At 49.4% G+C, this 13620-nt stretch overlaps 1 protein-coding gene across 1 annotated transcript in view; it reads right to left on the bottom strand.

Annotated features, from left to right (window-relative positions):
• Window positions 1–3431: 3431 nt before the first annotated feature.
• The window catches only part of LOC137518052 (zinc finger protein 436-like), a 36032-nt gene continuing 25843 nt past the window's right edge, over window positions 3432–13620 (bottom strand). Inside the window, exon 3 of the mRNA XM_068235261.1 lies at window positions 3432–4882. Coding sequence (XP_068091362.1) covers window positions 3816–4882 — 1067 coding nt within the window. The 3' untranslated portion in view covers window positions 3432–3815. The remainder of the gene's footprint in view (window positions 4883–13620) is intronic.

The raw sequence follows: 13620 nt of genomic DNA, 5'->3' as shown, positions 1-13620 counted from the left end.
GTTTCACTTACCTGGGACTTCTGCCAGCCCCCTGAAGCCGACCTGTACCCACGCAGCTTCAAGACGAGCCTTGGTTCCCACGCCGCGGATCACTTTCACTTTGCGCAGTTAGATACTACTGTGCCTGCGTGGCCCTAGCCGTGCGCATCCTCGTTCACGCTCCCATCGCCAGAAGCGTACTGAGCAGGCGCAGTAGAGATTTTCTCCTACTGCGCCTGCACAGTATGCTCCTGGCTACGGGAACGTGTAAGAGGATGCGCTCGGCCAAGGCGCAGTGGACCTAGACTTCGAGTCGAGTGTCCACTGCGTGAAGACAAGCCAGCCGTGGCGGGGAACGGAGGATCGCTTTGAAGCTGCATGGGCACAGGTTGGCTACAGAGGGGCTGGCAGAAGCCCCAGGTAGGTGAAACTTATTTTTTTTTAAAGGTTCTTTAGTTTCGCTTTAAAGCAAACGTTTAAAACAATGTGAGATACTCACCTATTAAGAGAAAAGGCTCTGGATTTAATAGAGCCCTCCTGGTTCTCTCTCCGTACCCTTGTTACACCGCTACAGCCTCACCTCCTGTAAAAGTCTGAACCTTCAGGAGTCCAGTCTTTGGAAGTATTTGCCAGGCACATTCTTAACACACGCGCAGGATGGACCCGATTGTCTTCAGAAGTACTAAGGTACATGAGGACTCCCGAAGGCTTATTCAAACACTTGGTCAAATACATTTTATGGGAGGCCTGACAGTGGACCGAGGGCACGGAGAGAGGAACAGGAAGGCTTCTCGGACTCCAGAGCCTTCCATCTCTGTAGGTGAAAACCACCAATAGTTTACTCCCCTAAAAACAAAAACTATTTCCTTCATGAAATATGAGTTATTTTTTAAGAATACGGCATCACATGAGCAGGATGTTACCCCTAAAATCAACTGTAAATCCTTTCACCCTCTTCAAAAATCCTAGTGGTTCTGATTTACCATCATATCTCAGGGTACGTTACAACACCATTTCCTTTTTGGGTTAGCAATGGTCAGCCATCTTGGCAGATCTGGCTAAAAAAGTAATCCCTGTTATCCAAACCAAACTCCAACTGTTTTTGGGCAATTTTCCCCAAAGTCTAAACAGATGTGAGCAAAAGTAGGGATGCTTTTTGTGTATACGGTCTACAAAGGGTTCTAAAACTCGTTACAGCCATACTGTGCAGCCACATGACACACCTCTCCAACAAGTCTCCCATTCCAGTCAGTTCCAGTTTTGATTTTTATATGCTATACATGGGATTAGTGTCACACTTACACTCATAGTAGTACAGAGTTAGCAGCTCTCACTCGTCATGCCCTCAAAGACCCTCCCGACAGCCACACCTGACACAGTCTCTTCCTGAACAACAATGTCAAGCCACAGAGCTTTCACAGGCCCGAAGCCAGCTTTAAAAAACAAAAAAAAGTGAAATACTCACTTATGGAGAGAACAACACATGGTGGAGAGGCACCCAAGAGTTATAAAAGGTCAGTTTTAAAAACAACTTGAGGTAACTTACCTCAGACAAGAAATCACTTACGGTACAGTAAGAAATTAATTTATTAAGCACAACCCTTGCTCAATCTTGTTCACTTATCCTTCCAGAGGTGTAGCTAGGGTTTTCAGCGCCCGGGGACAAAGACAGCCCCCCCCCCCCCCATCTGGACAAAATGGATGTAGCCACCCATTACAATGTGGTCGTGGTCATGGGTGGAGTCAAATGTACAAATGCTATTTAAATGGCCATATGTGCCCCCGTTCCCCCCATTTAAATAGCCAAATGTGCCCCCTTCCTCTGTTCAGATAGCCAGATGTTCCCCTCCTATAAATAGCCATATGTACCCCCTCTTCCCACATATATTTAGCCAAAATGTACCCCCCTTAGGTAGCCAGACGTGCCCCCCTCTATAGATATCCAGATGTACTTCACTTTTTCTGCTGCTGTTAAAGCTTCTGCACTCCTCTGCAGAGAAAGGGAGAGAAGCAGGGGCACTTTGGCAGCCAGCGAGCCGCCTCTCACGCACATGGGGGAGCAGCGGCCATGCTGAGCGCCCTCACAGTGCTGCACCCCCCTTGTGCCCCCCATAGCTACGCCTCTAGATTCTTCCCAGTTCTCTCTTCATGTCCTCGGTCCAGTGCTGTCACCCCTGTTGTAGTTATTCAACCAACTGGTCAAATAAGCCTTCAGGGATCCTTTGAAGGCTTCAGTAGGTCCTCAAGTATTCAAGTGCTTCCGAAGACGGGCGGCCTCGTACTAACCATGCACAAACGGCACTCCACACAATGTGGAGAAGCCCATCTTCCGAGGACTCCTGGACGCAACAAAACTGAACACGGGACAGTGTGGGAACTAGGACACCAAGAGGACCAGGAAGACTCTTGGAGATCCAGAGGCCTGCTATACACCATGGCTCTCGATGTAAGCCTGGCTACAGGGGCATAAAGAGAATTTGCATATTCAGTAGCGGTGCATTGTGGGTAACCACAGATGTTCACTTAAAGCTGAATTATTGCAAACACCTTCTGTTTTAACCTTTTAACTACCGCTCCACACCAATTAGCGTGGACGCGGCTGCAGCCCCAGGACCATCTAACGCCGATCGGCGTGCGGTGCTGGGGGTGGGTTTTGCAGGAGATCGTGCTTGCATCTCCGCTTGAATGACGGAGCTCCCCTCCGTCATCAGTCTCCCAGCGGCTAGGAGGCTGTTACACGGCAAAACCCCCGTGTGGCATGGCTGTCCCCCTGGGAGGCACAGAAGCGATCGGCTCTCATAGGCTGATGCCTATGACAGCTGATTATGGTGATTGGCTGGCGGGGGGAGGGCGGGCTTCCAATAAAAAAAAAAATTAGTTAAATATATTGAAGAAATAAACATAAATAAAAAAATAAAGAAACACGCTGGCGGGGATCAGACCCCACCAACAGAAAGCTTTGTTTGTGGGGTAGAAAAGGGAGGGTGGGGTGGGCGGATGGACACTTGTGTGCTGGGTTGTACGGCCCTGCAGCGAGCCCTTAAAGCTGCAGTGGCCTAATTTGTGAAAAATAGCTCGGTCACGGGGGGGTGGGAAGGTTAGGGGATGCAAAGCCTACGGCCCATAAGTGGTTAAGGCAAATCACACTGAGCATTGCTTTTTACTAGAAGGGCTTTTCAGTCTAGTTCCCTATACTTTCCTAGTGTTTATGGATAACCCCCAGCTGCTTCGGCATTCTGCTCCCCTCTCCATTGGTGAGTATCTAATTTTTTTTTTACTGCTGGCTTCAGAGCTGCTTTAACTACACTGAATGCTTTACAGGATTAGCAAGAATAAATAGTGCTCTGGACTATACCTGGCTGCTTCTTGCTGGCTTACTATGTGGCTTGCCAATCGCACATGCATTCACACTCACCTACTCAACTCACCCAATGACTTCACATAGACACACAAAGTGATAGTCTCCTTTAACAAAGTTTAAAAGAAAAACGAACGCGTTAGACACTGCACAGAGAATGAAGCGACTCGTGATTGGAGAGAGAGAGAGAGAGGCATGCAATCAGGACTACGCAACCTATTCCAGCTCTCCTGACTCTCTAGTAGAGACAGTGGACGAGGTCAACCTTCATAATCTAGCCATAAATACATAGTGCAAGAGGGTGCTGGGGGGGGGGGGGGGGGGGAGGGGAACACAAATGTTCTGCAGTATGAACTACAAGGAGAAGAACGGCAGTCACAGCGAGTCTCCATCGCTTCAATATTACCACCAAGAAGTCCAGGAGCTCGCGTGGAGCATTCTAGGAGTTTTCCTATGTCAGATCTTTGGAAACGAGTGCTCACATCATAGCGCTGAGGGCCCGGTGGCTGAGCGGAGTGTGGGTCCTCTGGTGGATGAGGAGGTGGGAACTTTGGCGAAAGCTCTTACCACATTCGGCACAGGTGTACGGGCGCTCACCGGTGTGGACTCTCTGGTGGGTCACCAGGGAGGAGTTGCGGCTAAAGCATTTGCCGCACTCGTTGCAGACAAAGGGTTTCTCTCCAGTATGAATTCGTTGGTGGATGGCCAGGTAGGAGCTCTGGCTAAAGCTTTTGCCGCAAACCTTGCAGGTGTAGCGTTTCTCTCCGCGGTGGACGCGGTGATGCCGGTTGTAGTCGGAGCTGTGGATGAAGCCTTTGCCGCACTCTATGCAGATGTAAGGTTTTTCCCCGGTGTGGGTGCGTTGGTGGGTCACCAGAGTGGAATTACAGCTGAAGCTCTTGCCGCAGCGCAGACACGTATACGGCCGCTCACCCGTGTGAGTTCGCTGATGCGTGACCAGCTGCGAGCTGCGTCGGAAACACTTCCCGCAATCCGAGCAACTAAAAGGCTTTTCGCCCGTGTGAGTTCGCCTGTGCCGCAAATACGCAGACTTATAGCGGCTGGTTTTACCGCACTCTACACAAATGTACTTTTTGTCCTTGGAGTCCGTGTCCTGCAAGATTTTGATGGCCTTGAAGGCCTTCAGCCTCTGGTCGGTGGAGTGTGGACGCCCTTGGGGGGAGGACAGGTCAATGCCGTTTTCTTCGTATGGAATGGTGAACGAGCTTTCTCCCATCTGGAAGGCCTCCTCTTCCTCCGCCGCCGTCTCCCTGCGGCTGGACTCGCGCTCGCTGGCCAAGCTCTGCAGGTGAGCGATGATGTTGGAGAGCTTGCTCGCCCCCTTACCGCTCGGGCCAGGCTTGGCTGGAGAGCTGAGGGGAGGACTGTCCTTCTTATCCGATTCCAAGAAGCTCTCTTCCATCTCCTCAACTGGAGCAGACTGAGAAAGATCATCATCGTCATCACGGCAGTCTAATAGCACTCCACACTGCTGGATGTACAATGTGTGCTCATCTTCTGTACCGTTCATCGGCCCAAATGAGTCTGAGGACAAAAAAAAGCCAATGAATTAAAGATATAATCCGGCATACAGTTAACCATTTCCCATCCAGACCTCAGTCCCCTCCCCCCCATGGGCCAAAGCAGTTTTGACATTGTAGCTATGTCCCTATTTAGTCAACAATAACATTATCCCTACTTAAGACACCTAAATGAAATATATATCGATTTTTTTAAAGGGAAGGTTCAAGCAAAATAAAAAAATGAGTTTCACTTACCTGGGGCTTCTACCAGCCCCATGCAGCCATCCTGTGCCCTCGTAGTCACTCACTGCTGCTCCAGTCCCCCGCTGGCAGCTTGCCAACCTCGGAGGTCGACGCACCGCATTGCGTACATTTTTACGCATTCCCGCTAGTGCAGGAACATTAACACATACATTTTTACGCGTTACTGGTTCAATGCGTAAATTTTTACGCATTGAACCGGTAATGCGTAAAAATGTATGTGTTAATGTTCCTGCACTAGCGGCAATGCGTAAAAATGTACGCAATGCGGCCCGCCGACCTCCGAGGTCGGCAAGCTGCCAGCGGGGGACTGGAGCAGCAGTGAGTGACTACGAGGGCACAGGATGGCTGCATGGGGCTGGTAGAAGCCCCAGGTAAGTGATACTCATTTTTTTTATTTTGCTTGGACATTCCCTTTAAGACAAACTAGACTTTCATGTGGCATTTTTCCTCTAGAACAATTTTGTTTTCTATGCATTTTAATGGTAAAAAAAGAGAACAAAATAGAAAAAAAAACACATTTGTCGGTTTTACCAATTCCAGTTTAAAAATAAAAATGCTACCTTAGATAAAAAACACAAACTTTGGCTATTTCAACCGTTTATCGCAAAACTTAGATTATGTTCCTGTCCCAATTTATGGGAGGTTATTTGATTCAAAAACAGTGATACTGTGTGAATTTTCATTATGAACCGAGAAAATAAAAGTATTTAATTGGTGAAAATCAATCTTATTGGCTCAGGGAACATATATTCCCTTTCACCAATTAGGGTTTGCATAGGAGTAGCCCAATCATGCACAGCTGTGCTTCAGTTACAAGACGTATACTTTACCTACGTCCTTGTGCCTTAGACAAAGTCACAGTGGACGTAGATATACTGTATCTGAGGCTGAAGTGGTTAATAACAGAATAAAAAGGTCCAGCTGGAATACTTATACTGGATGTCATGTGGTGGAGCGCACAGGAGGTGTGTGGAAGGTGTGTGGAATGTCTGGGGCAGATCATGTTAGCATGACAACTCACAGAGCAGCATGTGATAAGTTTGATCAGGTGATAGATCTGTAAGGCTCTGATTTGCTGGGTAAGCAGGAAGTGATCACAACCAATCAGAACCCTCTCAGTCAAATGTTTCACTAAGCAAGCGCCGACAGGCACAAGGCGTTAAAGATCAACAATTTCAAATCAATTATTTCCAACCATCTAAAATTGCTTCTAATGGATGTGTCTGTAAAAGTGTGTGTTAAGAAATGCTGAATGTTTAAGAAATGAACATTAGTGCTTCTAGCCTAGCTGTCTATTTGTAAAGGAACTAATGAGGCGTTGGGATTTCACAAGATTAGTTTCTCCAACTTTAAATTGGCAAGATTGTAGCCGCGTGTGGCTGAAGGAAGCCGAGTTTCCGCTCGCTCTCCCCGACGATGCGACCGTTCTCTTCCCGCTGATGTGCCGCCCCCCCCCCCCCTCCCCAACCGGAAAAATTGGATTGTGCATGGTATGATTACCATACACAATCAAACCGCGATATACCGTCGTACCGGTATACCATGGCAATCCTACTCCACACACTGGGGTGTTCCCACTGTCCCATCTCCCCACACTGCTGTGTTACTGCAGTCCATTCTCCCCACACTGCTGTGTTACCGCAGCTATCTCCCCACACTGCTGTGTTACCGCAGCTCCACCTCCCCACACTGCTGTGTTACCGCAGCTATCTCCCTACACTGCTGTGTTACCGCTACTATCTCCCCACACTGCTGTGTTACCGCTGTCCCATCTCCCCACACTGCTGTGTTACCGCAGCTAACTCCCCACACTGCTGTGTTACCGCAGCCATCTCCCTACACTGCTGTGTTACCGCTACTATCTCCCCACACTGCTGTGTTACCGCTGTCCCATCTCCCCACACTGCTGTGTTACCGCAGCTATCTCCCCACACTGCTGTGTTGCCGCAGCTATCTCCCCACACTGCTGTGTTACCGCAGCTATCTACCCACACTGCTGTGTTACCGCTGTCCCATCTCCCCACACTGCCTTGTTACCGCAGCTATCTCCCCACACTGCTGTGTTACCGCAGCTATCTCCCCACACTGCTGTGTTACCGCAGCTATCTCCCCACACTGTTGTGTTACCGCAGCTATCTCCCCACACTGCTGTTTTACCGCAGCTATCTCCCCACACTGCTGTGTTACCGCAGTTCCACCTCCCCACACTGCTGTGTTACCGCAGCTATCTCCCCACACTGCTGTGTTACCGCTACTATCTCCCCACACTGCTGTGTTACCGCTACTATCTCCCCACACTGCTGTGTTACCGCAGCTATCTCCCCACACTGCTGTGTTGCCGCAGCTATCTCCCCACACTGCTGTGTTACCGCAGCTATCTACCCACACTGCTGTGTTACCGCTGTCCCATCTCCCCACACTGCCTTGTTACCGCAGCTATCTCCCCACACTGCTGTGTTACCGCAGCTATCTCCCCACACTGCTGTGTTACCGCAGCTATCTCCCCACACTGTTGTGTTACCGCAGCTATCTCCCCACACTGCTGTTTTACCGCAGCTATCTCCCCACACTGCTGTGTTACCGCAGTTCCACCTCCCCACACTGCTGTGTTACCGCAGCTATCTCCCCACACTGCTGTGTTACCGCTACTATCTCCCCACACTGCTGTGTTACCGCTACTATCTCCCCACACTGCTGTGTTACCGCAGCTATCTCCCCACACTGCTGTGTTACCGCAGCTATCTCCCCACACTGCTGTGTTACCGCAGCTATCTCCCCACACTGCTGTGTTACCGCAGCTATCTCCCCACACTGCTGTGTTACCGCAGCTATCTCCCCACACTGCTGTGTTACCGCAGCTATCTCCCCACACTGCTGTGTTACCGCAGCTATCTCCCCACACTGCTGTGTTACCGCAGCTATCTCCCCACACTGCTGTGTTACCGCAGCTATCTCCCCACACTGCTGTGTTACCGCAGTTCCACCTCCCCACACTGCTGTGTTACCGCAGCTATCTCCCCACACTGCTGTGTTACCGCAGCTATCTCCCCACACTGCTGTGTTACCGCAGCTCCACCTCCCCACACTGCTGTGTTACCGCAGCTATCTCCCCACACTGCTGTGTTACCGCTACTATCTCCCCACACTGCTGTGTTACCGCAGCTATCTCTCCACACTGCTGTGTTACCGCAGCTATCTCCCCACACTGCTGTGTTACCGCAGCTATCTCCTCACACTGCTGTGTTACTGCAGTCCCACCTCCCCACACTGCTGTGTTACTGCAGTCCCATCTCCCCACACTGCTGTGTTACTGCAGTCCCATCACCCCACACTGCTAGAATGCCCCGTGTAACAATGTTGTAATATCTTTCCCATCGATTAATTACAAAGCTCTGATGCTGGGAATACACAATGAGTTTTTCAGCAGATTTACTGGCCAATCGATTTTCCTCGTTTTAGATAGTTTTTCTGATCGATTGCCATTCAATCCTCTGAGAAAAACTATCGAAATAAGATCGGACCTGTCGGTAATTATCTATAGAGCCATCTGTCTGCCAAAAGCAAAAAAAACTTATGGTGTATTCCCAGCATTATATTACACAGCAATGTACAAGGTTTATCAATAATAATCAGATGTTTCACTAAGCAAGAGCCTATGGGCCCCAGGTGCTAAAAGAAATGAAAAACCAGGAGGACATTTCAAATACATTATTTTAATTTAAAATTGCTTCTAATGGATCTGTCTGTAAAAGGCTGTTAAGGGTATAAAATGCTGAATGTTTAAGAAATGTACATTAGTGCTGCTAGCCTAGCTGTCTATTTGTAAAGGTACTAATGAGACACTGGAGGACTCATTTTGCAAGATTACTTTCTCCGAAGACTTTAAGTTGGCAAAGTCTATTGGTTTTCCATTTACTTTGCTAAAATCCTCTCAATACTTCTGTTTCATCTCCCCACACTGTTGTGTTACCACTGCGATCTCCTACACGGCTGTGTTACCACTGCCCCATTCCCACACTGCTGTGTTACCGCTGTCCCATCTCCCAACACTGCTGTGTTACCGCTGTCCCATGTCCCCACACTGCTGTGTTACCTCTGCCCCATCTCCCCACACTGTTGTTACCACTGCTATCTCCTACATGGCTGTGTTACCACTGCTATCTCCCCACACTGCTGTGTTACCGCTGCCCCATCTCCCCACACGGCTGTGTTACCACTGCTATCTCCCCACACTGCTGTGTTACCACTGCTATCTCCTACACGGCTGTGTTACCACTGCTATCTCCTACACGGCTGTGTTACCACTGCTATCTCCTACACGGCTGTGTTATCACTGTGCCATCTCCTCACACTGCTGTGTTACCTATATCTCATCTCCCCACACTGCTGTGTTACCTCTGCCCCATCTCCCCACACTGCTGTGTTATCACTGCCCCATCTCCCCACACTGCTGTGTTACCGCTGTCTCACCTCTCCCATATTGCTGTATTACCTCTGCCCCATTCCCACACTGCTGTGTTATCACTGTGCCATCTCCCCACACTGCTGTTACCTCTGCCCCATTCCCACACTGCTGTATTACCACTATGCCATCTCCACACACTGCTGTGTTAACTATATCTCATCTTCCCACACTGCTGAGTTACTACAGTCCCTACTCCCAACACTGCTGTGTTACTACAGTCCCATCTCCCAACACTGCTGTGTTACTACAGTCCCATCTCCCAACACTGCTGCGTTACTGCTGTCCCACCCCCTCATACTGCTGTGTTACCTCTACCCCATCTCCCCACACTGCTGTGTTACCTCTGCCCCATCTCCCCACACTGCTGTGTTACCACAGTCCCAACACCCCACACTGCTGTGTTACCGCTGCCCCATCTCCCCACACTGCTGTGTTACCACTGTCCCATCTCCCCACACTGCTGTGTTACCACAGTCCCATCACCCCACACTGCTGTGTTACCGCAGCCCCATCTCCCCACACTGCTGTGTTACAGCTGTCCCATCTCCCCACACTGCTGTGTTACCACAGTCCCATCACCCCACACTGCTGTGTTACCGCAGCCCCATCTCCCCACACTGCTGTGTTACCGCAGCCCCATCTCCCCACACTGCTGTGTTACAGCTGTCCCATCTCCCCACACTGCTGTGTTACCACAGTCCCATCACCCCACACTGCTGTGTTACCGCAGCCCCATCTTCCCACACTGCTGTGTTACCGCAGCCCCATCTCCCCACACTGCTGTGTTACAGCTGTCCCATCTCCACACACTGCTGTGTTACTGCTGCCCCATCTCCACACACTGCTGTGTTACCACTGTGCCATCTCTGCACACTGCTGTGTTACCACAGTCCGATCTGCACACACTGCTGTGTTACCACTGCCCCATCTCCCCACACTGCTGTGTTACTGTTGTTCAGTCTCCCCACACTGCTGTGTTACTGTTGTTCAGTCTCCCCACACTGCTGTGTTACTGTTGTTCAGTCTCCCCACACTGCTGTGTTACTGTTGTTTGTTATAATTTAAGTAGGCCTCAGTTACTTGGCCTGAGTTTTATGTAAAAGGCTTGTCCGCAGTGTATGCCTTTAAAATAAATAGAGGTTTTGTGATGCAGGCAGAGGCATCTCAGGGTCTGCGTGTAGCAGAGGATACACGCAGATACTGAGAACATGTTCCTAAAAGAAGGCCATCGGACTACTCTGACCTCAACCACAGGAACAGAAAACATTGGCCATGTTTACTAACCATCCACGGTCCTGCATATAGGCCAAATGCCTCATTGATTATTAATCAAGTAGGTGTGTATGATGACACCACGAGTGGGTCCACCAATAATCTGGTCTAGGGGGTGGCGAAGATGATGTCATATTTAACTCTTTCCTAGTCAGTATTAAAGGCTGAGGGAGCTACGAGAGGTCACTTCTGCTTCTGCTTCTTCCTTCTGCACTAGCTAGCAAGGCTGACTGGGACGACTTCTAAGCATGTTCTTCCTTTCTGTAATCTGATATAATGTATGCTGTACATAGGTAGTTTAGTGTAACGTAGTTAGGAAGAAGGTACCTGATAGACTCCAGCAGGGAGTCTAATCACGAGCTTGTAATGCAACATGAAGATTGGCATGGCTAGGATATGATGTATGTATCTATCTGCATTCCTGTTTCCTGAATAAATAACGTAAACATTGAAGAAGCCTGAGAAAGTCTATATCCTGTTTGCGGTGTGGAGAGTCAAGTGATCTCACAGTCTGTGTGACGATGGTGTCGAAGCAAGGTGATTAGAACAGTTTATAACAGTGGTGCTGAAATCCTTCCCTGCCTAGCAATACAGGCAGACGGGGCCGGGGCCGAAGAAAGTGGTTTCAAGATATTCCACAGCAAAACAAGCGGAATAGACGGACACGGACTGTAAAGCTTATCAAGCTGATACTGATAAGCTGGGGTGAGTGTGTGGGAGCCGAGCACACACGGGCTGCAATTCGAGGGAACCAGCGGCGACACTCGTGGATGTTAAACTTTGACTGTAAGTGCACATCAGTCATAGCCTAAACCGGATCGCAGGTGACTGGAACGCTCCGAGGCCGGCTGGCAGCTGCCGCTGGATATCGATCCGCTAAGCCAGTGTGGGTACACAGAGATGACGCTCAGGAGTTCCAGAGATCCACTCAGTGTCGGGAAAAAGTTGCCATAAGCTGGTCGAATTCGCAGGCTTACAAAGTCCTCTGCTCAGGCAAGTATGTTTTACGTTGTTATGTTGCATTATCTTTATTGTATGAGAGGAGGATAATGTGTTTATGTGTACATTCTGTGTTAATTGCAGCGTGGAGGCTGCGGGCTTCTCATCTCTCCTGTGCGTGGTGGGAGGGGTGAGGAGAGGTGCAGCTCCGAGGTAAATACAGAATGTGTTTTCAGAGTTTATGCGCTTTGATTGTTTCTTAGGATTCGATGTTCCTGTGTGGCAGATGTTTTGTTTTCTCTCTCTCTGGATTTTGTTTTGTTTTTCTCTCCCTGTCCAGAGACTGGGCAGGATGATAGATAAAGGGGGGGGGGGGTCCCCCGCGGCAGAGGGAAACCAACAGTGTTAGTGGTGGACAGGGGAGAGAGGTAGCCGAGTAGACAGGAGAGGGAAGGAGAGAACAGTTGTAAAACTTAGAAGTAAGTTTTTTCTCGGTGAGCTGTTTTTTTTTTTTTTTTTTTTTTTTTTTTTTTCGGGGAGCTGGGTGGACAGCCCTTGTCTCTGGGTAGCTGTGTAAGTTCGCATAGTGACAGCTGAGATAATGGGTGAGGTTTTTGTTTGTCTTTCCTCCGTGCGTTTCCAGTCAGAGTTGCTAACATGCTTGTACATATCCGCATCTGTTATGTTGTTCAGCCAGCTCGTCTGTTGTTCGTCTCAGCAGTACTAGCCGTTAATGTGGTTTAGAGTTATGCGGCGTGCTGTAGTAGTTCTGAGTTATGGCTGAGATAAGCTGCAGGTGATTTGTGGAGAGAGGGAGTTTTCCACGTCCCAAGGATTTCTCCTTAGGTTTTTACGGACATCCAGGAATGTATGATTTTTTTTTTACTCTGCATTGTGGATAGATGCTTTGTAATTATGCATAAAATGTTTGTTCTGTTTGTATTTTGTTTTCTCTCCTAAGATATAGGAACGAGAGGCTGCTATGGGAGCAGCCATCTTAACTGGCAGTCCAGGACTCAAAATGGCGGCAGTGGAGAGAGCCCGCCCCCGAGAGTCATGGCCCCCACACGTCATGGCAGGGGGGGAGGAGGGGCTGGGGGATCCACGTCACGTCAGGCTGTGCTCACGGCTCCGGGCAGAGCAGCTGAAAGGGAGGGGGGTAGAAATACAGAGACATGCTACTGTGTGTCTCGGGTCTCAAAGTATTTCCCCAGAGGTTTTCCCTGAGTCCGTGGAAAGGAATGCCAGGATACGTGCAACAAGCTATTACTGTATGATTAGCAGGAGCACGGATAGGAAAAGTGTCCCAGCTAGGTGCAGGGACACACGTAGCAGTGCAGGTCAGGGAAGTGTCTGTACTGAGTTGCTTACGGGATTATTCCTGTAAGTGGGGCACCTTAATGGGTGGTGCAGCATGAGTTCCCAATAGCGTATAGGGGGGGACAGTGCATCAGGGGGGTGCCGGAGTTGGAAAAAAGGGAGTTGACCAATTCGGGTTTCCGTCGCCGCTTCTGCAGAGCGGTAACGTTTTTTTCCGGTTTTTGTCGTGGACAGGGCCAGAGCTTGACTGAGTGGTCTATGCTGGGCTGGGGCTGTTTTTTTGTGCGTTTTTTTTCGTCCACTGATTGGTCAAATATGTTTTTTCCAGCTCCTATCAATTGTAACACAAAGAACAAAAACTGACCGCAGTTTTTGGGGCAATTATACAGATGATAGAATTGCCATGTACAGAGTGACAGTGTATCAGTACGCTGTTTGCCATGTGACTACCTACCATGTGGGCATTCAGGGATCTGCATACAGGCATGCGACGCTGGTAT

The sequence above is a fragment of the Hyperolius riggenbachi genome, chromosome 5 (genome assembly GCF_040937935.1).
Source record: "Hyperolius riggenbachi isolate aHypRig1 chromosome 5, aHypRig1.pri, whole genome shotgun sequence".
In the NCBI taxonomy this organism is placed as follows: Eukaryota; Metazoa; Chordata; class Amphibia; order Anura; family Hyperoliidae; genus Hyperolius; species Hyperolius riggenbachi.
The sequence above is the reverse complement of the archived record's forward strand: the minus strand, read 5'-3'. Positions and strand labels throughout refer to the sequence as shown.